At 37.4% G+C, this 24378-nt stretch overlaps 3 protein-coding genes and 1 long non-coding RNA gene across 6 annotated transcripts in view; 1 reads left to right on the top strand and 3 right to left on the bottom strand.

Moving 5' to 3' along the window:
- Positions 1 to 5695: 5695 nt before the first annotated feature.
- Positions 5696 to 8395, bottom strand: LOC121528616. The gene is made up of 6 exons (XM_041816131.1): positions 8369 to 8395; positions 7468 to 7604; positions 7297 to 7390; positions 6825 to 7157; positions 6526 to 6713; positions 5696 to 5705 (listed from the first exon to the last, which is right to left on the bottom strand). Exons 1-6 carry the CDS (start codon positions 8393 to 8395, stop codon positions 5696 to 5698), a joined length of 789 nt encoding a protein of 262 aa, XP_041672065.1.
- Positions 8396 to 8572: 177 nt separating this feature from the next.
- Positions 8573 to 9790, bottom strand: LOC121528760. The gene is made up of 3 exons (XR_005993498.1): positions 9725 to 9790; positions 8769 to 8809; positions 8573 to 8655 (listed from the first exon to the last, which is right to left on the bottom strand). It is a non-coding gene; the product is annotated as an uncharacterized LOC121528760 (long non-coding RNA).
- A 3762-nt stretch (positions 9791 to 13552) lies between these two features.
- Positions 13553 to 22652, top strand: LOC121528754 (hyaluronan-binding protein 2-like). Its single transcript, XM_041816331.1, has 13 exons — positions 13553 to 13690; positions 13805 to 13817; positions 15443 to 15529; positions 15626 to 15736; positions 16004 to 16123; positions 16612 to 16728; positions 16976 to 17147; positions 18873 to 18964; positions 19061 to 19313; positions 19397 to 19539; positions 19911 to 20048; positions 21749 to 21891; positions 22015 to 22652. The coding sequence occupies exons 1-13, from the start codon at positions 13625 to 13627 to the stop codon at positions 22168 to 22170; spliced, it is 1611 nt and encodes a 536-aa protein (XP_041672265.1). The 5' UTR covers positions 13553 to 13624; the 3' UTR covers positions 22171 to 22652.
- Positions 22653 to 22795: 143 nt separating this feature from the next.
- Positions 22796 to 24378, bottom strand: part of LOC121528750 (nebulin-related anchoring protein) — a 28267-nt gene continuing 26684 nt past the window's right edge. For all 3 annotated transcript variants that reach the window (XM_041816325.1, XM_041816327.1, XM_041816326.1), the window contains 2 exons: positions 23308 to 23463; positions 22796 to 23216 (listed from right to left, as the gene is read on the bottom strand). In XM_041816325.1, coding sequence (XP_041672259.1) covers positions 22923 to 23216; positions 23308 to 23463 — 450 coding nt within the window. In that variant the 3' untranslated portion in view covers positions 22796 to 22922. The remainder of the gene's footprint in view (positions 23217 to 23307; positions 23464 to 24378) is intronic.

The raw sequence follows: 24378 nt of genomic DNA, 5'->3' as shown, positions 1-24378 counted from the left end.
TTGAGATACTCGCCTCAGCTAATGGTAGGGATGGTATTTCCCCCCTGAGCTCTCTGGAAGCCCCTGTTGCAGGGTCGTGGTTACCACCAGCAAAGGATTCTCAGTTGACAAAGTAGCCTGTGGTGCTAGTCTGCGTTGGTGAGTTTTTGCAGAAACACTTGCATAGTGCTCACAAGTAGCCTGGGGTACTAGCATGTCCTGGGTTGCAGCTTGAGGCACAAACTGCATGCTGAATGGGTATCCGCTTCACTCCAGCTATCTTGTTGCCTAACACACAAAGCCTGGCTGGTAGCTTGCCCTAATCCATGGCAAGAGAAGGCTATAATTTCCATCTAAGAGCAGTTAGCTTTGTGGCTAACTATAGCAGCTAGTTTGCTGGCTAGTTGTGGTAGCTGCTGCGTGGCCCATCGACTAAACCCAGCTGGTTATGTAGCTTTAGGGAAGTGTTCAGCGACCAAGAAGTTAGCTTGCTTTGTGAACAGTTGAGCTAGCCTGTTAGCCGGCTATCTGAGAGGTTGCAAATAAAGGCTGGTGAATGCCATATTGCTTCTGGGGGACAGCGTGTGGAGCATGCCCCATCGTGACAGAACGAAACAAGTGTTGAATGAGAACCCAGGTAGAGCTCTTATTAGTTTAGCATACCAAGGAGGAGCCACTCCATCCAAACAACCAAGTCCAATGAAGCACTAAACAGACTGATTGGAAGGTATGCTGTTGCAGACATGCTTCTGATATCAACTGTAGTGGCTATTTCTTTCGGAGAAAAAACAAAAACAAACAAACAAAAACAAACAAACAAAAAACAAACAGATTAGAGGAGAGACTGGACTGTCATGCAGAAAGGCCCTAATCCTCTTTCGTAATTGTGCTGAGGAGTGATAAATTTTGTTGCTGAAACAACAGAATCTGCATGTTGCCAATCTGTCGTTGCCTCTATCAGGACAGCATGGCTTTATGGGCCATTCTATGAAATTGGTACAAATTCAGAGTTGGAATTAAAGGTCAAAGTTGTGATGTATCCAAGCAGCAGCAAGAGGCCGGTGCAATTATGGTGGAAGACATTAGTGTGGATGCTGCTAAAGCCTCAGGTTTATCAGAGCGGATGACATTTTTTCGTTAAAAGAACAGACAACAGGATTGAGTTGTTTTCTTTTCAAAAACGACAAAAGTCGTGCACTGACATGTCTACAGTCGCCATGGTTCGCGTTATGAAGTTCACTATGGAGTTTACTCCTTCGGTAGCGGCACGTCACATGTTTTTTTGCTCTGATTGGCTTGTAAAGAAGTGACAGAACATTTATTCAATCACCCTCCAATGATTTTTTCAAAGGTTCTGCCTTTTCCCAAATGCTGTCTATGAGTGGTTTACCAGATAGATGTGTGAAACAAATCCATCTCGCGTGCCAGGTTAGAAAACATTACCAAGTGCTGGCTGATTCTTTTTCTGGTTTGTTTGAAATTTACTTTCTCCCTGACCTGACGTCATCAGCTGTGATCAAAATATTAAAGAGACACTTCTCAGTGCATGGCATGCCTCACACCCTGCTCTCTGACATCGCTAGACAGTATACCAGTCAGCATTTAAAAAATTGCACAAAACAGTGGGATTTTTACACCTCACCAGCAGCCCTAAGTACCCTCAGTCCAACAGACTCACAGAAAGAGCTGTACGCAGTGCTAAGTAACTGATGGACCATCTCACAGAGATGGTTCTGATGTGTTCCTAAATTTCCTGAACATCTCTCAAGACCCCACACTTGGTTCCTCGGCTGAATGCCTGATGTCACGCAAGACACGCACAGCCACTCCTGTGATTAACAAACTGTTAGAGCCTTCCCCAAAGATTGCCCAGCAAATCAACATCCAGCAACAAAAGGCTCCTTTAAAAGTATGACTGTAACACTTCCAGTTGCCCTTTCCCACACTTGTTAGAAGGACAAGTTTTCAGGATACAGACCCCAAAAAGTTATGATCAACTTGGAGTCATAAAGGAGGTCAGTGAGGAGCCATTGAAAAACAATGGAGAAACAATAAAAAAAACATGTTCTTAATTGTTGAGTATTAGCAAAACTACAAAGCAAAATCTGCATACTCAAATTAACACTGTCAGAGTTAAAATTAACACTTTGAGGGTGTATATAAGGGTCCACACCACAGAGTGTTAATTTGACTCTTTTTGGAGTGTTGGTACCTTAACACTAGTCAAGTGTTATTATTGACTCTTTTTGGAGTTAAAATTTGACACTCCTTAACACTAACTAGTGTTACTATAATTTAACACTTACATGCAGTGTTAGAAATTTACTCTCTCAGAGTATAATTTTTAACTATGAGAGTGTTAATCCTATATTAACACTGAGTGTAATGGAATTAATTACTGAAAAATACATGGAAATACTGCTAAAATAAAGATGCCATTTTTTAGTTATAACTCATTTATTTTAAAACATGCACCACATAATAATTTAAAAACATTCTAAAACATGTAACAGTATGGAACAATGTATGCCCCTTTATTTTCATTAGAATACTGTTTATCAAATGGTTTAAAATAAGTCAGCTTGTCAATGCATATCACAGTCATCTCAGTTTGCTCCTCTATACAGTATGCATGAAAATGTTCATCAAAATAAAGTGTATCAACCCTACATCCTAAAATGAAAGCACGCTGTTCATGTATTATGATGTTACAGATTTTCTTAAAAACAGGTAAGTCATGGTATGTTTCAGTGCATAAGAATAGATCAATCTGATACTCTGTTCCAAAATTTCTGAACCATCTTGCGGTTGAAACATCTGTAGATGCATCCAAATGCAGCATCTGACAAAGTAATTCTCCACCTTCCAAGTCATTGATGGTTTGGATTTTTACAGGACCAACCTCAAATCTTTTAAAATAATAATTTTCAAAGCAAAATGCCATTTGGTGTTGTTTAACCAGAGATTTAGTAAGGTTTTTAAAATTTTTTACAGACTTTTTAAAAAAATAATGTTTAGCTTCAAAACGCATACACCACATATGAATAAGAGGGCCAATTTTTTTAATACATCTAGGATAGTGAATCATTAAGTGGTGCTTGGGTATTAATTTCTTATCAGGGTACAAAGTTTTGAACATGGTATGGTGGTCACAGATCAAATGTTTTAGGTAACATATCATACCATCAGTAAGGATGGGGGAGAACACTATGTTAACAATTTGTAACAAAAGGAGCACCAACCTCCAGTGATTATTGTCCCTTTCAACCACATCACCAAAGATAAGGGGGGTATTGCGGAGCACACACAGTGACTGAATGGCATTAAAACCTAAGTGTTTGCTGTTATCATCCATTTTTAAAATGCTTGGTCTATTTTTGCGTTCCAGGTAACCATAATTAAAACCATGTATCCTGTCTGACAGCGTGTTCATAGAGATGTAGCCATTTTTTATCAGGTACAGAAAAAACAACTTCAGCTCATACTGTACGACACCCTCTAACAGATCGTGCATAATATCAACTGAAAAATTATCAGTGCAATGGAAAAATTCTAATGAATTAAGCATGCAAGGTTTTTTAACACCAAAAATTGCAGGAAGAGCAGGATCTTCACTTAGTGCATTACAATGTTCAACATGAAGTTCTCTGGAGCGCAGAATTAGTGCAGGATCGTTCTCAGTGAATACAGATTGAATTTCATCCTTATTTATCAGGCAAAACCTACACCAGTGTGTTGCACTGAAAGATTCGACAAAGCCTAGTAAGCTATTTAAAGCAAGATTGTCTCCTGTGACTTGTATTACAGAGCCAAACAATGGTTCCTTGAAAAATGGAAGTTGGATCCCTTTTGTTTCTAAAATTTTTAACTCGTCAATTAGAGGCTTTAATATTTCACCAAAACCATATTTTTTTAAATCTTCAGTGTAGAAAAGAGCTGCAAGATGTACATTCATTAGAACAGAGTTCAACTTTGGGGGGAGGTTTTTTACAGTAAAATAAACACACCCAAGTTTGTGGACCCCTTTCTTAGAACCTAACGGGTTGGCAGTTTCAAAGTCATCGTAATAAAGCAAAATCTGTAGAGCATGATTTTTTTGTGAGAACAGAGGATGGTTTTGGAAATATAATCCATCATTAATATCTTTGTATGTCCCCTTTTTACTCAGTTTTTCTTGCAAAAAGCTCTCTCTTATTTCATTGTTTTTGAAAATGGATTTCAGTGTACCTAATATGGGTACATACATGTACTTGTCTGTTACAGGAATCTGACTATAGACACCTGTAGTTCTATCTCTCCGTGTATCCAGTCTAACACCAAGGACATATTCTTTAGGTTCAACTATTTCCCATTTTTCATCATAGTAATTTTGCCTCTTTTTCTCTGTGTTGAATATTGAAAAGGGATTATCTAATTGGTCTAAATTGTGCTCTATTTTCTTATGAATATCTGAATCATTGGTTTCAGATGAAAATGCTTGGAGAACTGCTTCTCGTGCTTGACTTTGAACATCATTTACAACTTCCTCCATTGAACAAACTATTGTTTGAACAGTGCTTTGAGAGATACCAGAAGCTTGCAGGTGTGCAATAATAGATCCACACATTTTATTAATTGAATTTTGTGTGGACGCAGGGGGAATCTGCACCATAGATATAGAAGTTGGGGCTGACGTTGAAGGCTGATCACTTAAAAGTTCCACCTCGGAAAGTCTTTCTGTGTTAACTTCTTGGCTGGGAACAGCCTGTATCCCTGTGTAATATAATCCATATATAATCCATGGTGGAATTTTAAATGTTGAAGAAGACCTGAACAATTTTTGTGGTGCTTTTTACAAACAAAACATGAACATGGTTTAACAGTTTCTTTAAAACCTTTGTAATCAGGCTGTATTCAAGCTGTCCACAACAACAGCCTAACATTTTTTGTTATGCCTTGCAATATAAATGTGAACCTGACAGTTTTATAGTTTAACTTCTCTATTGACATTAGTACTCTTGAGATTTTAACAGGCATTGTAACAAAACGAATAAAATAAGATATTTTGAACATGCTTGGACAGTTTAACTGTTTCTGACCATTGTAATCTGGGGCATTTCAACCATCTCGCAGTAGTCGCATCCTTAATTCCTTGACTCTTGGGCTCTCTTTTGCCTTTCCAACATCAATATGATAAACCGTGGTTTGAATGAATGTGTAGAAACTGGAAAGAGCTTCATCATAAGAGAGGCTGAAGACATAGTGAGCTTTGAATAACACATCAAAAGCTGCAACTGATGTCTGAGCATCGCATGGAATTACTTTCTTGTCCACAACAATGAAGAATCTTTGGATTTTCTTCTTTTGCTCACCAATGCAGAGAAGAAAGGGTTGTCTTGCGTCAACTTTGTCCAGAAATGTAGTGAGGCTGGCTCCTTCCTGTAGTTTGTAGAAACAGATTCATAGAAACAGAATGAGCATTGCATACCATACAATCATTTAAGTGCATCATCAAACCACAACAAACACCAACTACAAAAAAAAAAAAAAAAAAAAAATATATATATATATATATATATATATATAATTATGGTGGCATGAAACACTTTTGGCACCTACTTTAACAAATCTCACAAGATGGTTGGCAGCCTGTGCTGAGCTGATCTTGGCTGTTTTTTTGCGGCCTCTTGATGTAGGGGGCAGGAGATGCAATAACAGCAGGATAGCCGAGATATCACTATCCCAGCCTTTAAGACAAAGAAGAGTGCAGAAGAGAGGAGACAGAAAAAAATGTTAAGGAAAAGTAATCTTTGTGTACTTCAACTGAGATTTAACTTAAAAAGTTAAGTTCAGTAAATGAAAACGGTATTAAATTCAACTTATTTATTGATTTTGATTATAATGCATTTATTGTAAGCCAGGTAATTTGGTTTTAGTTTATTGTTGCATGTCAGTCTTAAGGCATTAAGGCATGCTGGCTGTATGGAGTTTTTCTAAATGTATGTTGTTAAAAGAAAACACTCCAGGATTCCACATTTCCACTATTTGAAAAGCATATTTACTGGTAGGCTGCATTGTTCTTTTTCCAATATCTTTTTGAATAAACTCATCTCAGTTAACATTATAAAAAAATTCTTCCTCAATGTTCTTTTTGCTAAAATTGCACTTTGGTAAAGAATTAAAAAGATTTTAAGAGTGACACACCATAGGAAGAAGACCAATGCAATCATATAATGTCCATTCCCTTACTATGATATTTCATCCTTAAAAACTTTTTAATGTCGAATCTGAGAGCAGTTTTTGCAAAGAGGATCATAAGGAAGAAGTTACTGTCATTTGAAACAAAGAAAGTACAAACCAACTAATGTGAAAAGAAGAACAATGCAGCCTGATATATTCACTTCCAAAATGTATGAAACCTTTTTTTTATTTCTCCAAAATGTAGAAACTTAGTGTTTTTCTTTATACAACATACAACTAAGAGACACAAATGTTACTAAAGTAAAGTCAATATACATGCAGTGTTCCCTTTGATAAAAAAAATGCAACTTAGTCCATTTTGCATACAGTAAAACACATTTTCCATAGTCATTCTCTGCCTCTGGATCAAAAGCTGCCTGGAGCTCAACCACATAAGGATTTACAGGAAGTCCCTGGCATTCTTCGTTGACTTTGTGCTTGAAATATGAAGGCCACTTGGCAAGGAACTGTCCGGATACTTCGTCCCCAAACATCATCAAGAAGTCCTGGTCAATCTTTTGACAGAGATACAGTTACATTTACAGGCTGGTTTGAGTGCTTTGCATTTGCAAGGATTGAGGTCTAAATATTACAATTTCTATGAAAGAATTCAAACATGTTCTTACCAATCCAGGTACATCAAGGAAGCGAGGGAAGACATCCAGCACTGAAGATGTTGCATCCTTGTCATGGACCATCTTCTGTCTGTACTCGAAGGTTGCTCTCATCTTCTCTTTAACCACGGATTGATCTGTTGAGTGTCTGATTATTGAGAGAGCCTCTCTGCACTCCTCACCAACCAGCTGCTCTCCAGTTAACAGAGATTCCCGGTGTGCTGTTGGGCTGTCCTGGAAACTTGGCCTGGAACGCCCACATAAGCCATCACAGGTGTTGCGTTGGATTGTCTTGATTCTCCAAGCAAGATAACCTGTATGTGCCTCAGGATCATAGTAATGCTCCTGCTCATGCAAGCGTTTACACAGACACACACACACACACACAACAAAAACATAATCAAAATTACCACTTAGCACAGATAAGGTCCAAAACAACAAGCATTTAACCAATGACTCTGGATTTAGAAACTCTAACACTTACATATCCTTTTTTTGAGAATGGATCTTGAAGATATGGAAAAAGGGTCACAATTCCTAGTGCATAACTGGTCCGCATGCTTGTTGGTGGAATTCTCCTTTAAAATAGAACTTCTGTTAGATTTTAGGACAATCCATGTAATCATTTTTTTTTATTTGATTTATGAAATTTTACCCGTATGAATCCATCATTTCTGCAATGAGGATGTTGATCATCTGTCTGCGTGTTGCATCTGACAGTGATTTAGTTTTATCATACTCTTTGAATATTTCTTCACCCTTTGGATTGGACTTCAGAACAGCATCAACTTTCTGCAAAAAACATCAGATTTTCCATAATATTAACTTCTCCCTTGAGTAATTGAAATATTTATCCTTTAAAGTAAGCTTTTTTAAATTAAGTTAAGATGGGCATGCACTGGTTTGGTTGTATAATAGTTAATATACTGGAGATTAAATAACAAGAATCAAACACATTTGTAAACAGTTTCAAGGCTTACCTGTCTTGCTTCCTCTCGATCCAGCTCTCTCAGGCCCCTCTTCCTGTTGTTTGTGGATGGGAGAACGACAGTTGAATCAGATGAAAGGGAAGAAGCTGGTGACGCTGAAGGCTCTGGAGTTGAAATTGATGGTTCTGATGGGTCCTCAACCAGAGCAATTTCTAAATCTAAAAATTGAAATCATAAGAAAATAGATAAAATAATACATGCATTTCTTTGAGTCTTAAGCACAATGAACAATGACTAATGAAAGTCTACTCAAGGGGCTTTAGAACCCCTGAGATGATAATGCTTTGGAAGACCACATAAAAAACATCAGTTTCAATTATAAAAAAGCATGTTAAGTAGAAAAAAGCATCTTCAAAACCATCTTCCTAAAGACAAACTAACACAAGAGTGTGTGCTTACATATTAAGAAGCATACTAATGCATGTATGTTATACCAAGGCTGTGTCAGTTTTTCTAATGTTTTCCAGTAAGCCTTACTTGTAACTTGGTAAATGGGGTATCCAACCTTAAAGTTTCAGACCCCTGACTTTAAGAGTTCATCAAATACATCTGCATCAATCTCTGTACCAGATTCATCATGCAGTCTGAGCTCATCTTCACTTGCAAGTTGAGCCTGCAGACTGAAATTGTGTGTTACTGGGAGAAATCAAAAAGAAAACACATTACGGAACCAGATCAGTGATGTTAATTAGAACTGTAAGCTGACCTTTTGAGTGTTAATCATCTGAGGTCATAATATAGATACCAACCTTCTTGAAGAAACAGGTGGAAATCAAAGTTTTCACCACTTTGTGGAACTTTGATGTATTTTTGAACACCACCATATTCAACCTTTGCTAGCATTTTCTGTACCCCTTTAAGAGCATAAACTCAAGATTAGTTTTTTTAATCAACATTACATACCTATCTTGCTTAATGAAGTTTAAATCAATTAAATAATAGTCAGCAAATAACATAAATATCTCACCATAAAGGACTGCCAGAGAGATACTGCATCTACCATGTTTCCTAGGAATGTTAGACATAAAAATGTGTTACTGACAAGTCACATAGCACTAAAGAAAGGCATTTTTTTCACGGTACGCTAGATTAAACTTGACTACAACGCTACACAATATTTAAAAAAAAAGTATGCAAGCACATACGAAAAATCGCATATCAACAATATCAGCCAAAAATGGAAAAAATTTCACTGACATAAAATTCAGTAATGTGAGCCAAAACCTATCTTCAGAGTCGGCTTAATATTCAACAACAAATCACTGTAAGGCTGTAGGGATTGATCCATCGCCTTGTCTTTACTCTAATGCAGTAGTACACTGGAGGATGTCAATATTTGTGTTGAACCTATTTATTTTTTCTAACGCGCCGTTATCAATAAGGGTTAGCTTAGACACTACGATGAAGCAACATGCTATCCAAGTCATGAACGAGAAGGCAGCGTAGAAAACCTAAACCACTCTTAAATTTATATGTTTCTGTGGTTGGAAAAAAAACACGTACAAAGAATGAATATCATACCGCCACCCGCACAGCCATTTGTGTTGTTCAATACAAAATGCAGTTGAGCTAGCTTTTTACGCTAACTTAATGCTAACGGACAGTAAATTAAACGTCTCATTACTCACATGTGTCTGATATTAACCTTTGCTCATTTAGCTAAATCAACAGTTCTCGTTAACATTTAACGCGGCCACTGTATTAGTTTTTGTTAATTTAATCAAGTTTAAATGAATTGAGTCACTTAAAAATATCTAGTAAGCGAGGCTAGCGCGAGAGTTGGGGTATTGCATCAGCTTATAGTTTACAGCTTATAGCTTGCAGCGTTACAGTGGCTTACCATTGAAAACAGCCTAGTCATTCAGGAAAAATATCAATATCAATATCAAAACACAAATCTTCCAGAAAAGGTTATTTTCTTACCAGGCAACATGAAGCACACGAAGTTGACGCAGAGACCGCAGCTGGAGACGACAATGTGGGCTTTTGCTAGGGAGAGACTGAGACTGGAGGCGGGGCTGGATAAATAACACCACCAGTGTCACATCCAGGTTGAGAGTTAAGAGTGAAAACTTCAGAGTTAAAAATGCTGCAGTGACACCTACAGATTTAATTAACTGACACTTCAGTTTTACTCCCGTTTTTAACTCCAACTCTTTTGCATCTGAGAGTAAATATTAAGAGATTTAACTCTACCAGAGTAAAATTAACTCTACACTGGCTAAAATGTGGCCAACACCCAAAATTTAACACTTTTGAATTTGCTGTGTAGGATTCTGATTTTTTTTTAAATCTGCCCTTAGTTATACAGTTGTGCACTTAAAAAAGAAAAGCCATAATTTTGTGAAAGTGACACGTTATATGTTTAGGCGATGTTATTACAGAGTCTACAGTTTAATTTAAACTACAAGCAGAGTAATGAATGATTGCAATATGGTTAAAACTAACATTATTTGTGGCATATTCGTCTACAGACAGTGCCATTCTGTGTCATGGGGAGCTACAGCTACAGGGATTGCTCTGTTTATTAAAGGCCACTGTAACAACTGTTGTGTTGTTCTGGTTAGAGCCACTAGAGTGCACAGTTGTATGTATCTTGCCCGATGAAAGACACAGCTGTGAATGTGTGCTCAAGCTCTCAGCTATTAAACCAGTCACTGATATAATTAAAGTCTTCTTACTTGTGCCTATATACCAGCAGCATTAAGGACATATCAACAGTAAGTGTTGTCTAAGGTAAAACAGCTTCAAAGAGTACTTAATGTAAGGGATTTTTATTTTCTTGTCTCTCTGTCAGTATGTTTTCACACAGTCCTGTATCTTTTTAATCTGCATTTTCATGTATGGAAGCCTTGAAAGGCAAATGAGAAAAAACAATTCTGTTGATCCATTTCCTATCTCTGAGATCATTTCTTTAAATCTGCTGTTAGGTTAGTTAAAAAATACTTCAACTATGTATTTCTAAGGTACTTTATGGTCTTGATTTTATGTAACAGATAGAAAACACTACTTTCTCAAGTTGCAATACAATTCTCTCATAATTTTCCAATTTGTTTTTTTCTTATGTTAACACTGCACTCATGTAAATTAACCCAAATAACAATTCCTTCACATCAATAACTGTTCCTTCTCCTTAGCTTCCCTGACACAAGATGTCCCCTAAGGTTTGGTGCTTGGTACCCGCTTTTTCATTATACAATGCATATAAAAAATATTCACATCCTTGGATGTTTTATCTTTTAATTCATTTTGAAAATTAATCATGGTCAATACAGCTTGTCTTTTTGACCAAAAAAAAAAAAAAAAAAAAACTCTCCATGTCAACATAAAAACAGATTCCTCCAAAGTAATGTCAATTGAATTAAAATACAGTGCTTAGCAAATTTATTAGACCACCAACCCAGATTAAGGTTTATGCCACAGCTTCCCTAAATTAACAGCATTGGTAATTACCAGAATCTTTTTTATGTTTCTGCAATGGTTAATACACCGATATGTAGAAGCTCTTTAACCCAAATAATATTTATTAATGCTAAAATATAATTATTATTGTTATCCATGAATTTTTACTGATTTCCAAAAAAACCTGAAAAAATAGTAAAGCACATTATTATTTCTTGATTAACATGTCAAATTATAGTTATTTACTTGCATTCCTGAACAGAAAAATTAGTTTCAATGGTTGAATGTTATGCTTGATTAATTTCTGACTTCTCAGAGAAGCCCAGGGAGCTGGCTCAAATTTGGGAATAAAAAGGTGAATTCAGTTTGAAATTCCTCATCCCTGTTCAAAATGGTAAAACGTGGAGAGCTCACTGAAAATGAAAGAGTCCGCATTAAAGCACTTCATGATGCTGGATGGTCTCTGAGACAAATATGACAGGTGGTCTAATAAATTTGTTATGCACCGTATGTAAGGTAAAATAAGTGATTGCATAAATATTCCACCCCTTTAAAGTAACAGACCAAATAAAACTGCTGCCAGTAGTTTCATAACTAGTGAAACAGGGATTACCTGGTTGCAGTGGATGTGTCATAAGTACACAGGAAAATCTGGGGAGTAATTTTTCCAGAGTAAATAGTATTTTATAGTAAAATTTACTCTTTACTGAGTATATAATATTACCAGCCACCACGAGAGTTGGAGTAAAAACACAGAGTAAATTCTGCTGGAGTAAAACTTTTAACCACACCCACTTAAGTTCCAGCTCAGCTGGTGTCATTCATGGACGGTCCCAGCTGCAGCTAATCCTTGGCAATCAAGACCTCTTCACCTGGTGATGAACCTTCAGACACCTGTGTACTACAGCTTCTAGTCAGGTAACTCCTCTTCAACCTTTGATAATGCAGTGATTTTTCAGTGAAATTTTTCTTTTTTGCCTTGTCTAACTCCATTTGTCCTCTTTTTCTGCAGCGTCTCCATCTCTCTGCTAGTGCTATTTCCAACCACCAGCCAGTAAACTCACCATCATTTGCACTATTGTTGTCAAATAAACTTCTTTAACTTTACAACTGTGTCTCGTGTTCTGCTCCTGAGTTCTTGTCATATGTTCATTACAATTGTTTCTGTATTATTCTGTATATTAGAACACTGTCTAATATATTTAGGCAAAAACATATTTTGTTACACCATTTATGGGTGGAAAGACAGGATTATCTAGAAAGAGGAAAATGTAGCTCTATATAAAGAGGAAGGTCAGTTGTTTAGAGTAAGATACAGTTCTACATAACCATTACCCAATTCTATATGGAGCAGAAAATGTTCCGTAATGTGTAGAAACATTTCTATAAGGAATGTAAAACAGTTCTAAAAGGACTAAATACAATACTGTATTGAGGAGACAAAAAGCTCTATAATGAATAAACTATGGTCTGAATTACTCTGTAGTGAATACAATTGCTGTAGAGTTGTTTTTATTTTGGTCGTCTTGGAGCACATAATCATCATTTAGAGTTAAATAAAAACACTTTTCAGAGTAAAAACAACTCTGAAAACATTACTCTTACAAGCAGAGTGAATTTTACTCCAAATAGACTGGGACCAAATGTTATATTTTTCAGAGTAAAATTTTACTCATTTTGAGTAAAATTTACTCAGGTAAATTTACTTTGTAAAAGTGATAAAGAGACAGCCACTGTTGAAGAAAGTCCCACAGGAGACTCCATGGTCAAGTGAAAGAAAGTTCTTTGGTCTGATGAGTCAAAAATTGTGCTTTTTGGCTATCAGATAAGATGCTATGTTTGGCAGACACCAAACACTAGACATCACCAGAAACACACCATCCCCACTGTGAAGCACGGTGGCAGTGTCATGCTGTGGGGATGCTGCTCAGAAGCCAGGCCTGGAATGCTTGTAAAGGTAGATGGTAAAATGAATGCAGCAAAATATATGAAAATCCTGGAGGATGATTTTCCTGCAAGACAATGACCTGAAGCATACAGCAAAAGCTACACAGAAATGGTTTGAAGACGATACATACATACATACATACATACATACATACATACAGACATACATACATACATACATACATACATACATACATACATACATGCATACATACATGCATACATACTTTATTAACCCTGAGGGAATTCCAGATCATGCAGTGGGGAAAAGACAGTGTCATGAGACAAAGTTAAATAAATGAAACAACTATGTTTACATGAAAGCAATGCCCCAAAATACACAAACTCCCACATGATCAATACAGCTGGATAAAAAATTGACAGCTGCGTGGGATACTCAGGTCATTTTGGGAATAAAAGTCAATCACTGGTTCTTCAGTCTGCCACACTGTGCTGACAGTCCCACACAGAATCATGCTGACTGCAGGGGTCCTACTCATCAGTCTGTGTTTGCTCAGTGTCCACTGCAGTGATCCAAATGTAAGTTTTTCAGTAATTTTGATAATTTATGAAGGTTATTATATTTAATAATGTCAAAATATTAAATGATGATCACTGACTTTTTTCTCCACTGATTTGTTTTTGTCATTTCAGGAGGAAATCATATGTAAGATTTGATTTTACACAGCTGATCTTTGTGCCGACAGGCTTCCTCTTCAGATTAGTATAGTGCCATGAAAAAGTATTTTCCCCCTTTCTGATTCCAACTTTTTAAGAAGGAACTCAATATAATAAATACAATTTTGAGAATGAGTGAAAATGCTTAGGAAAATATTACTACTAATTCAAAGAAGACAAGTAAAATACAAATTTCTAAATCAAAATATTGAGGAAAAATATTTTAATGTTAGGAAAAAAGACACAATTTCATTAAGGAGCTAAAATGTTTAGCATATTTATTAATAAGGTCAAAACATTTAAAATAGAGTGCAAATGCTGAGAAGAAAGTTTAAACTCAAAATTAAAGCTGAAATGTCCAGAATGCACAAAATAAAATCAAGATGTTGGGTATGAAACAGAAATGTGGGGAATAAAATCAAATCTGTTGAGTCAAAACTATGAGAAAAGTCTGAATGTGGAGAATAAAATAAAGAGAAAGTTTGAAATTGAAATGGAAATGAGGAGTATTTTATATATATATATATATATATATATATATATATATATATATATATATATATATAATTTTGAGATTGAAAATTGAATATTGAGTCAAAATTATGAGAGAAATAGGTTCAATTTTGAGAGTAAAGTCAGACTGTTGAGAATAAAGTTAAATGTTGAGAATGAAATCATAATCTTGGGGAAAAACTGAAATGTTGAGAATAATGAGGAAAACTTAAGAAAACCAAATTTCAAGGCAAAAGTTTATAAATTTGAAAAAAAAAAAAAACCCAGATGTTTGACTATTAATTATGAGAATAAAGTAAAAATATTTAGAATTGAGAAAAAAGTCTTAGTGTTGTGTAAAACTTTAAAGTAAACAAAGTTATAAAGAAACGACTAAAATGAAGAGAACAGGGATGAAATGTGTTTAAATATTGAAGATGAGTAGGGAAAAAACAAACAAAAAAAAGAGGTGGAAAATATTTTCTATTACAATCCTCGAGAAAATAAATCTCTCCATCTCTCATTTTTCTAGCCTCTTCTTTCTTAATCAACTTCTAAATTTTTGGAATGACATAGTTTTAAGTATTTTATTTCCGCTGTTAAACTTCTTTAAATATTAAGATACTTATTCTTGTATCATTTATTCTATCAATATATATGAACATAGCCATATTTAGCATTTCATTTCTGTATGAAAAAATATCATCAGAAAAACTTTTACTTAAAATTTTTATTTTACTTTGAAAATTCTAACTGATGTGCCATTACAACAAAATGCATGCCTTTGGTTCTTTTTGGTTATCAAGTTATTAATTCATTTATTTATATGATTATATTTCTTGCTATAATTTTCCTGAAAACTATTGCCATTTTTGGAATAAATTACCTTCACAACCTTTCTAACCTTTCTCAGCCCGTGCCTCATTCTAACAAGTCCAAATTCTTGCATAAACTCTTCTTCCACAGTCCCTTACTGAATTTTCAAACTGAGTCTGACATTTTTCCTTACTCTGCTCCCCACTATAACTTCCTCATTTAAGTATTTGATCACTTTGATTAAGCCTACACATATACCTTCTACTTTTCAAGTCCAGTATTTGAATATTTTTCTCTCCTCCATAGATACAGATTATGATCTCAACATCCCCCCTGCTCCTAAATTTATTTTGGGTCTGACTGATTGGTTATTTGACCTCACGGATGATACTAGTGAGTCTCCTTAAAAGACACAATGATGACTGCATATTATCTTCATACGTAAACTTAAAACATGTGATCTGAAACCCTCTCTCCTTTCTTTTTTAGATGCTTGTGATCCAAACCCTTGCTTCCATGGTGGGGTTTGCAAAGAGAAATCTGGTACAGGATTTACATGCGAATGTCTTGAACCTTATGCCGGAAAAAAGTGCCAGACAGGTACCATTTCTTTTGTCATATCTTCATGCATATGCACAATGTTTAAGGTCTCATTTGCACAGAAATGTATTAGCTCATTTTTGTTTTCTTGAAAAGGTCTGGGTTCAGACAACTAGTTTTTTGATATCAACTGCAGAGCATTTGCAAATGTCAACAAAAAGGTTGCCCTTTGCAAAGGAAATCTTTGTGCATACATGGCCTGTGTTGTGTTATTTGGAACCATCTTCAGGTGACTAACCATTACTTTAAACTTGTTTTAATCTTCAGTGAGAAACATTTGTGAGAACGTGGATTGTGGCGGGGGTGACTGTGTCGTCAACTTAAAGAAACCTCCCTTTTATAAGTGCAGGTGCAGACCTCCATTCTATGGCTCTGACTGCAGGTCATGTAAGTATACTGAAGCCCAACTTTTACAAGATACATATTTTTTTCCAGACAAGAGTGTGCTTTCTGTTCATGCAGAGGTTTTTTGTAGAGTTGTGACACATACTTGCCCAAAATCCACATAATTTAATCTTACAATTAGATTTTACTGTTGAATTTGAAACAATTAGGACATGAAAATAGCCAAAGTCACATTTTTAAATAGCCCATTTGTCCCTTTGGATGCCACCACTTTGATTTAGTTAGTGTAAGCACTGCAATCATGCCTGTAAAATAACTTGATTATGATTGAAAATAATATTATTAGGGTGACTTTCAATGCAATCAGCCCACTTGGTTTGCAGGCATTCTGCAGTGAAATTGGATATTCAGAAGAAAAAACAATCTCTGGGTGGCCCACATTTTACATGGGCCCCGGAATCCTTTACTACGGCCTGCAATGATGAAGTGTACCTATAAAATACTTGTTGGTTTTTTTTTTTCCATATCAGTGCCACCGTCACCCTGTGAACCCAATCCCTGTCAGAATGGAGGCACCTGTAGAAGTGGGGACAGACGTTTTGGCTGTGCTTGTCCTCCTGGATATACTGGAAGATTCTGCCAATCAGGTAAAGAGTCAGCCTCCACTGTCACCAACAGAGGGATATTACTGGAACTTGAGTTCCAGCTATAAAAACACATAAATCCAAAGTTCACACTCTGAAGGCTGAACAAACATCAACATTGATCTGTTACGGGAAACCTTAATAAAAAAATGTCCTCAGTGGTCATTTGAGTTTAAATGAGAATTAAGAACTGTTGCCTCATGGTTTTAAAAAATTATAATGTGATTTTGTGTGAAATCTTCTCTTCCAGCACCCACTGACTGTTATGAGGGGAACGGGGAGTCATACAGGGGTAATGTCAGCATGACTGACGACGGCCTGGAGTGTCTGGACTGGGATTCATCCTTTATTATGGCAAATGGGGAGGATCCTTTTACAACGTACGCAAACTTTTCTGGACTGGAAGACAACAACCACTGCAGGTAAAGTCAAGTAATATATTAACTATGAATATTACTTTTGCATGTTAAACATGACATTTGAAAAATACTTTCAGAGATTTTCTTCAAACTTTACACAAGCGAGGGAGCGCAGGAGGTCGAGTGGTTTAAGACGCTACCCATGTACGCGGGCAGCCCGGGTTTCAAATCCGGCCTGTGGCCCTTTACCGCATGTCTCTCCCCACTCTCTTCTCTGTTTCCAAGTCTATCCACTGTCCTTCCTCTATCAAATAAAGGCCTAAAAATAAATCTTTAAAAAAACTTTACATAAGCGAATAAGTTTGAGATAAAATCGGATTAAACTTTAGGATAAGGGTAAGGGTAAATGTAATGGTATGGATACCAAAAGTTAACCTCACCTGCAAAACCTAATTACAAAACCCTTAAAAGGCAGGGTAAACAGTCTGCTTACTGGACAAAGGCTCATCATCCATGAAAACATTCTGATGAAGCAAGCTTGGTTAACATAGTAGCTAGTAGCTGCGTACGCTAGGTAGATAACAGAGCTATGGAGCTAACGTTTCTAAAGCTAAAGCTCACATTGCTAAACTTAGCTACATCGACATATTGATAACAATTAATTGTGTAACCAGCATAGCGTTAGTTAAAACTAATGAAGCCAAATAATAATAAAAATAGTAAACTTTATTTGTACAGCACCTTTAAAAGCAGAGGTTTACAAAGTGCTTTGACGATAAGCAGAATTACAAATACAACAAAGCATCCTAACACAAACAGCGAAACACAATAAGAAAGACAAAACTGCAACAACTAATATTATCCTTGATGTCCTTGATTTTGTTGTTAAAATAAACTAAAAACTTCTCACATGTCTCTTTAGAAGCATCAGCCAAGAGGGAAGGGAGGTGTGGTGACAGATTCTTAAATCTTAAATAAAAATCTAGGATTAGAATGATAAACTAAAATTAGTTGTTGCATATTTTCTCCTTAAAAGATGCAACACAGTCCAGGGCAGATTTACAAGTGTGATTTAAAAGAGGGACAAGCTCTTCTGTGTTCAAATTTGGGTTAAAGGCTGGCTGAGATAAAAGTGAACCACCATCATGTAACTACTTTTAAACTACAGTCAGGCAGTTGCATCTATGTTGCTACTGCAACGTAGGAAACACATTGTACCTGGAAACTATGGCCCTTCAGTTCTGAAATATACCGCATCTCATTAAACAGTCAGCAGCCAGACTTTCTTGCTCATGGTTGTGGATGCAAAATCCCAAGGGCACTTTCAGGGATTTTCTTCAATCTTTCCATAAATACCCAATAACATTTAAGGGTTCACTGATTGGATTTTGGAGCCAAAAGGTCAAAGGTCAAGGTCATGTGGCTCATTTACATCCATTGGCTGTGAGCATGATATCTCAAGAATGTTTTGAGGGATTTTCTTCACACTTTTCACATATGTTCACCGTCACTCAAGGATGAATTGATTAGATTTTTTGAGGTCGTGGTAAAATGAGGTCATCAGACCTCATGCTCAGCCCTGGCTTATATCAATTTTACCAAAATGACAAAAGAAACTCAGTTTTTTGATAATCTATAATGACCTATAGTCAAAAACTGAAGCTTTTATTTGTTAAAAAATCTCTTGAAAAGTATATGTGGGGATTCTTTTCTTTGCTTCAATTGTTCAAATAAACACCACCCATTTTTCTTTTCTTGATAAACCTGGAGTTTTGTTTTAAATTTTAGGAATCCAGATGGGGGAAAAAAACCTTGGTGCTTTTACAAAAAGGAAGACAAGCTGGAGTGGGACTATTGTAAAGTCAAGAAGTGCTCTGAAGGTGGGCCTTTACACAGTCACACAGTCATGCACACATAGTACATGCCATTGTTTCTAGCACATACACACTGTGCTCGGTTTTCCTGCTTTTCCTCAGATCCTGCCCGTCCCCTGACTCCAGTCCAGCCAGTGCCAAAGCCTTCCCTGTTCCTCCAATGTGGCAAAAAAGTCTCGATTGACCAGCCTCGTCCAATTTCAAGGCTTTTTGGGGGCAAGAGGACTTACCCTGGATGTCATCCCTGGCAGGTTTCTGTGCAGAAAAGATTTATATTCTTCCCATTTGGGTTCAGTCATTACTGTGGTGGGATCCTGCTCTCATCCTGCTGGGTCCTCACTGCTGCACACTGCATGTACGTACTAGATTTAACTTGTATGTCTTAAGCAGGTTCCTACTGAACTGTACTGTTTACTGGTATGTATGTTTTTATTTCAGTTCAGATTTATATGAATACCAGGTGGTGCTAGGAGGAGTGAATTTAGACAAAAGTGAGGATATGGACCAGATCATCTCAGTGGCAGAAACCATTGTTCATGAAGACTACAAGAAAACTGCTGTTGCTCTTTATAATGACATAGGTTTGTAACATTCATTGAATACATTATCATCTTTTAACATAGAAGAGACAGAAATGTCAGTATAATAGACTTACATACAAGATTACAAACCAAGGTTTTTCCCCACTATTTTTTCATGTTTTTTCAGGCATCTTTCTGATGTGAGTTGATGTCATAAACATGAACAGTGTAAGCAGGGTTAAAGTTATGGGACAAAAATAAAGCCAATTTGTTTTTTCATCACAGCGTGTTTTTTCCCTGATAATACATAACGAATAAATTTCTACAGGTTTTGGGCCAGTTTGTAAAGAATGTTTTTCTTGGGTTTTTTTTTTTTTTTTTTTTTTTATTAAAGTATAAGTGATTTACTATATTTCTTTATTTCCTCATAGCTCTACTTAAACTCAAGCCAACAGAGGGCAACATGTGTGCCAATGAAACCGACTTTGTGAGGACTGTATGTCTACCAGACCAGGTCTTCCCTGCCAAAACGGAGTGTATGATCTCTGGATGGGGAGCCACTGAAACTGGTGATAAATTTTCTTATTAAAGTTCTCTTTAATGTAATGAAAACTGATTTGTAGAATTGAATTTAGCATTGTATGCATAAAGTTGTGCCACAGGGTGGTCTGAATCAGTGGTCCCCAACTGATCTAGCCTTAGGACCTACCACCAAACTGGGACCCAAAGTTTGTAAATAAATTTGACCACACAAATGTATTTAATGCAAATGTCATTAAGACACAACAAAACAAAGAGACAGGGCAATAAAAGCATGCTTAAAAGGGCATACATACGTGCATACATTTAGTTTCACTGAATTTTCCTGTGAGTGTGTAAAAATATAGCAATTTTTTTGATAGTTCAGTTCAGGTATGAGGGCATTTGTTGGTCAATTCTAGGAAATTATGCCAGGTGCCCATAAAAACAAAGCTGCCATTCCCGAATCAGGCAGCTGACCCTTCCAATCCCTGATGTTCAGATCACATCAGTGTTAGACACACGGTTTTGCCAAGGATACCCAAAGATGTGCCAAAGAGTAGTTGTCACAAAGGAGTCCAGTCTGTGCCTTTGGCCATCAGTCAGCATCCAGGCCTCTCAAAAATGTAGTAAGACCAGAAGGACCAAGGACAGCAAGACTCTACTTTTCATTTGCATGCTTAGATACCTGGATATTGGGATACACTATCTTGCCATCAGCCCATGTGCGAGTCTGAGTCTGTGATTGATCTCAGTCTCACTGTCAGCAGATGGGTGAACTGCTCAACCTCCATGCTCTCACCATTTACAAACACAGATTCGATGGCAGCATCAAAGGCGTCCCCAAATGCCTGGATCTTTGCTTTGACCAAGGAGGCGTACATTCCTAACGCCTCAGCCTCCTCACTCGGCAAATTAAGAGCCCCCTAAGAACATCTACAGTCTCCGCAAGGATTAAAGCATCATCAGCAAAGACCAGATCAGTTATCTGGGCATCACCAAATGACACTCTACAATTCACTGCCCCAATTAGCCACCCTGTTAGTCAATACAAGTACTGAAGAGCGTGGGGGCTAAGACGCACCCCTGCCTCACCCCAGAATCAACTGGGAAGAAGTCAGAGGTGGAGCCACCACACTTGACAGAACTCTCTGTACAATAGCCTCCATAGTTCTCAAATGGAAGAAGTCTGGCATAGCCAGGACTCTTCAAAGAGCTGGACATCTGGCTAAACTGGGCAATCAAGGGAGAAGGGTCTTAGTGAGAGGGGTGACTAAAAACCTAATGTTCATTCTGAATGAGCTTTAGAGATCCTGTGTGGAGATGGGACAAAGTTCCAGAAGGACAATCATCACTGCGGCCCTCCTCCAAAACGAGGCTTTATGGCAGGAGCTAGATGGAAGCTTCTCCTCAGTTTAAAACACATGAAGGCCTCTGGGATTGCGCAAAAGACTTCACACAAATGCAAAGTGATATTGAAATGGACCACTGTGTTGAGAGAAAGAGCTGTGATTGGCTGTAGGAGCTAGAAGGCGATAACTGCTGGGCATATGACTTCCTTTCGAAGTCAGAGTGATGTTGATGTTGCTGAAGCTGTATTTTAAAGCTCACCAGTGACAGCTACAATGTTGAAAACCCTGGTAAAATGGTCAAATGAACTGTAATACTTTAGCTAGCTTACAACGTGATCAGACATGTTATATGAAGGAAAGCCTATATTCTCTAACTCATGTTCTCTTTGACTTTTCAGCACGGATGAGCAACAATCTGTTAAAAGCTAATGTGTTCCTGATCAGTGACGATAAATGCAGACAGCCACATGTCTATGGAAATGCACTGAACAACAGTATGTTCTGTGCTGGATATCTGCAGGGCGGCATCGACTCCTGCCAGGTGTGTATGCTCATTAAAGGAAATTAGTTTACAGTCACACTGGAAGGAGGAAAGGATGCATTATTCATTTCCTTTGTGATCTGCATTGAAAATGTAAAATTACTTTTATCTAAAACTATTCAGGGTGACTCAGGTGGACCACTGGTGTGTGAGCAGAACGGTACACACTACGTTAGCGGTGTGGTGAGCTGGGGCCAAGGCTGTGGTCAGAAGAACAAGCCTGGTGTCTATGCCAACGTCTACCAATTTGTCGACTGGATCAGAAGCAAGATGATCTGAACTGTTGAAAAATAAGAAACAACTTCAGCTTTGATTGCCTTGAAAAAATCTGTTTATTTCATCAGCAATAAAACCAAGCATTTACTCCCAGCCCAGCTTTGAGTTAAAACAAGAAACTCACAATCCTGAACCTGCCAGACCAAACGAAGGGCCCACATTGTTCCTTTAGGCCTTCATTCCTTACTCACTGAGCCTCGCTCAAAGTGCACTATGTCTGCAGACATCATTGGAAAACTATGTTTTGCTTTACATGCTCGCATGTTGTCTAATGATGATAATAAAAAATCAATACCTGCACCCATATGGCAATCTCTGTTCTAGCTCCTTCTAAACACACTTACTGTATTATACATAAAGGCAAACTTTCCCTTAGATGTTCTCTCTCTTGAAAACTAAAACAACTTGAATTTATTGTTGTTGTTTTTTTATGTAATCAAATTTACCTCAAATTCAAGCAAATCAATAAAGTTTCTCTGAATTTCTCCCTTCTCAACACTCACATTGATAATCCTTTTAACTAACACGACGAGTCTTGTCTTATTCAACTTACTTGACCCTCTTTGATATTTTTACTTCATTATAAACATAAACGAGCTGTTTCACATCAGTGTGGCATCTTATGTAACTCCAGAGTCACAACAGTCATTTCATCAAAGTTTGCATCTGTGTTTTCATCCATTTGGTAAAATTTAACCACACTTTATGAAAATCACAATCTTAAAAGCATTCATCAAAAGAAAAAAATCTATGATCTAAGCGTCCTTTATCGCAGCAGCTTTACTCGACATGGATGACGTCTGCACTGAGTTCTGAAGAGCAGCTGATGAAGACGACGAGGTGCTGGACTTCTTCTCCATGGATCTAAACGAGGTTGTGATTGTTTTGGTGGACTTTTTCTGCACGGTCTGGATGGTCTTCTTCCTCTTCACGTGAAGGACCTCCATGGCGTCCATGTTGACACCACTTTGAACCTCCTCGCTGGTCTCCACCTCCTCTGAAGTCTGCTGGTTTTGTTGCTGCTGCTCCATCTGCTGCTGCTGGTAGAGCTAAAAGAAAAAAAAATGATTTAGAGAACCTGCATGAAAGTTTGCATGCTAATGGTTCATCCAGCAGGATTCTTCTTCCACATTCCCTCACCATCATCATGTGCTGATATTTTGCAATGGCCTCGTCTGTGCTGACTCCCTCAGCCAGACCAAGCTCTGCAGCCCGCCGGGCAAGCTGGGCCTTATGGGAGCCTGGAGGGGTCCAGCCCGCTCCTTTGATCCAGTTCAGGTCTGACTTGTAGTTCACCTGTTAAAGATGGCGCAACAATTATATCAGTGCATTGAGGTTGTAAGAATGAAATGTGTTTTAGTGGGTATACAGTGGAATATTTGGATCAGGATCACCATATCTGAAATCGAAATGACATACTTGAAAGGCAAAAATTATCAGTAAGACCCTGATTATTACTCCTTACTTAAAATGTAGTGTTATAAGTAAGGCCTGTATCCATACACAACCCCTGCTTTTAGCTAGGGCAGCACCCAAGGCCTCAGTTTTAGAGTAGTACTCACCAGTGTTTATTGTTGCTGGGTTATGGCTACATTTTCAACACAAAAATTCTTCTATATATGTGTGTATAGTATATGTGGCAGTTGTAGGCCCGGAATAACTTTGCATGCAGATGGACTGGCCAGATTCCATGTTCATAAACAGGCAAACCCATCTTGCAAAGCTCCAACCCACAACGTTTGTGTCATCCCCAAACAACAATCTTCATCGTTTTAGGAGGATGAGGTGGTGGCTAGGAATGGGGTTTTGTTGTACTCAAAGCCAAAAGAAATGGCTATCACTGGTGTAGCCATAGTATAATGACAAGTTCATCAAAACTGGGCCACATTTCTTTCTTAAAACAAGAGCATAGAACCACACTGAAAGCTTTTCCTGGCAGTGAAGATGTTTATTTTGCCTTCTTGACCTTCCATGGCATGAGTTTTATCCACAAACAAGCTCCACAGTTCATAAACTTTAGGAGTGCCTGCCCGTCGATCTCAGGTTACCTACTCTGCCCTTCCCAAACGCTTTGTATAAGAGATTTGGGAGCTTCATATAACCATGCAATGGATGTATGAAACAGTCTACTTGGTGTGTCAGGTTAGAACTTGACCCATGAAAAGTCAGTTTTCTTCCATTATTGCTGTTGACAATGCTGTTGTGGGTCAG

The sequence above is a fragment of the Cheilinus undulatus genome, linkage group 20 (assembly GCF_018320785.1).
Source record: "Cheilinus undulatus linkage group 20, ASM1832078v1, whole genome shotgun sequence".
NCBI classification, from domain to species: Eukaryota; Metazoa; Chordata; class Actinopteri; order Labriformes; family Labridae; genus Cheilinus; species Cheilinus undulatus.
This window is presented reverse-complemented; position numbering and strand designations above follow the sequence as displayed.

What these genes read in the sequence shown, in the direction of transcription:
- LOC121528754 (XM_041816331.1), top strand. Translation starts at nt 13,625, where the DNA reads ATGCTGACTGCAGGGGTCCTACTCATCAGTCTGTGTTTGCTCAGTGTC. An exon ending in TGGCTCTGACTGCAGGTCAT is followed by an intron (nt 16,124 to 16,611) that starts GTAAGTATACTG and finishes TTTCCATATCAG; the next exon opens with TGCCACCGTCACCCTGTGAA. An exon ending in CTCACTGCTGCACACTGCAT is followed by an intron (nt 19,314 to 19,396) that starts GTACGTACTAGA and finishes TTTTTATTTCAG; the next exon opens with TTCAGATTTATATGAATACC.
- LOC121528616 (XM_041816131.1), bottom strand. Translation starts at nt 8,395, where the DNA reads ATGAGCTCAGACTGCATGATGAATCTG. An exon ending in CATTCTCAAAAAAAGGATAT is followed by an intron (nt 7,158 to 7,296) that starts GTAAGTGTTAGA and finishes TTGCATGAGCAG; the next exon opens with GAGCATTACTATGATCCTGA. An exon ending in TCCTTGATGTACCTGGATTG is followed by an intron (nt 6,714 to 6,824) that starts GTAAGAACATGT and finishes CTCTGTCAAAAG; the next exon opens with ATTGACCAGGACTTCTTGAT.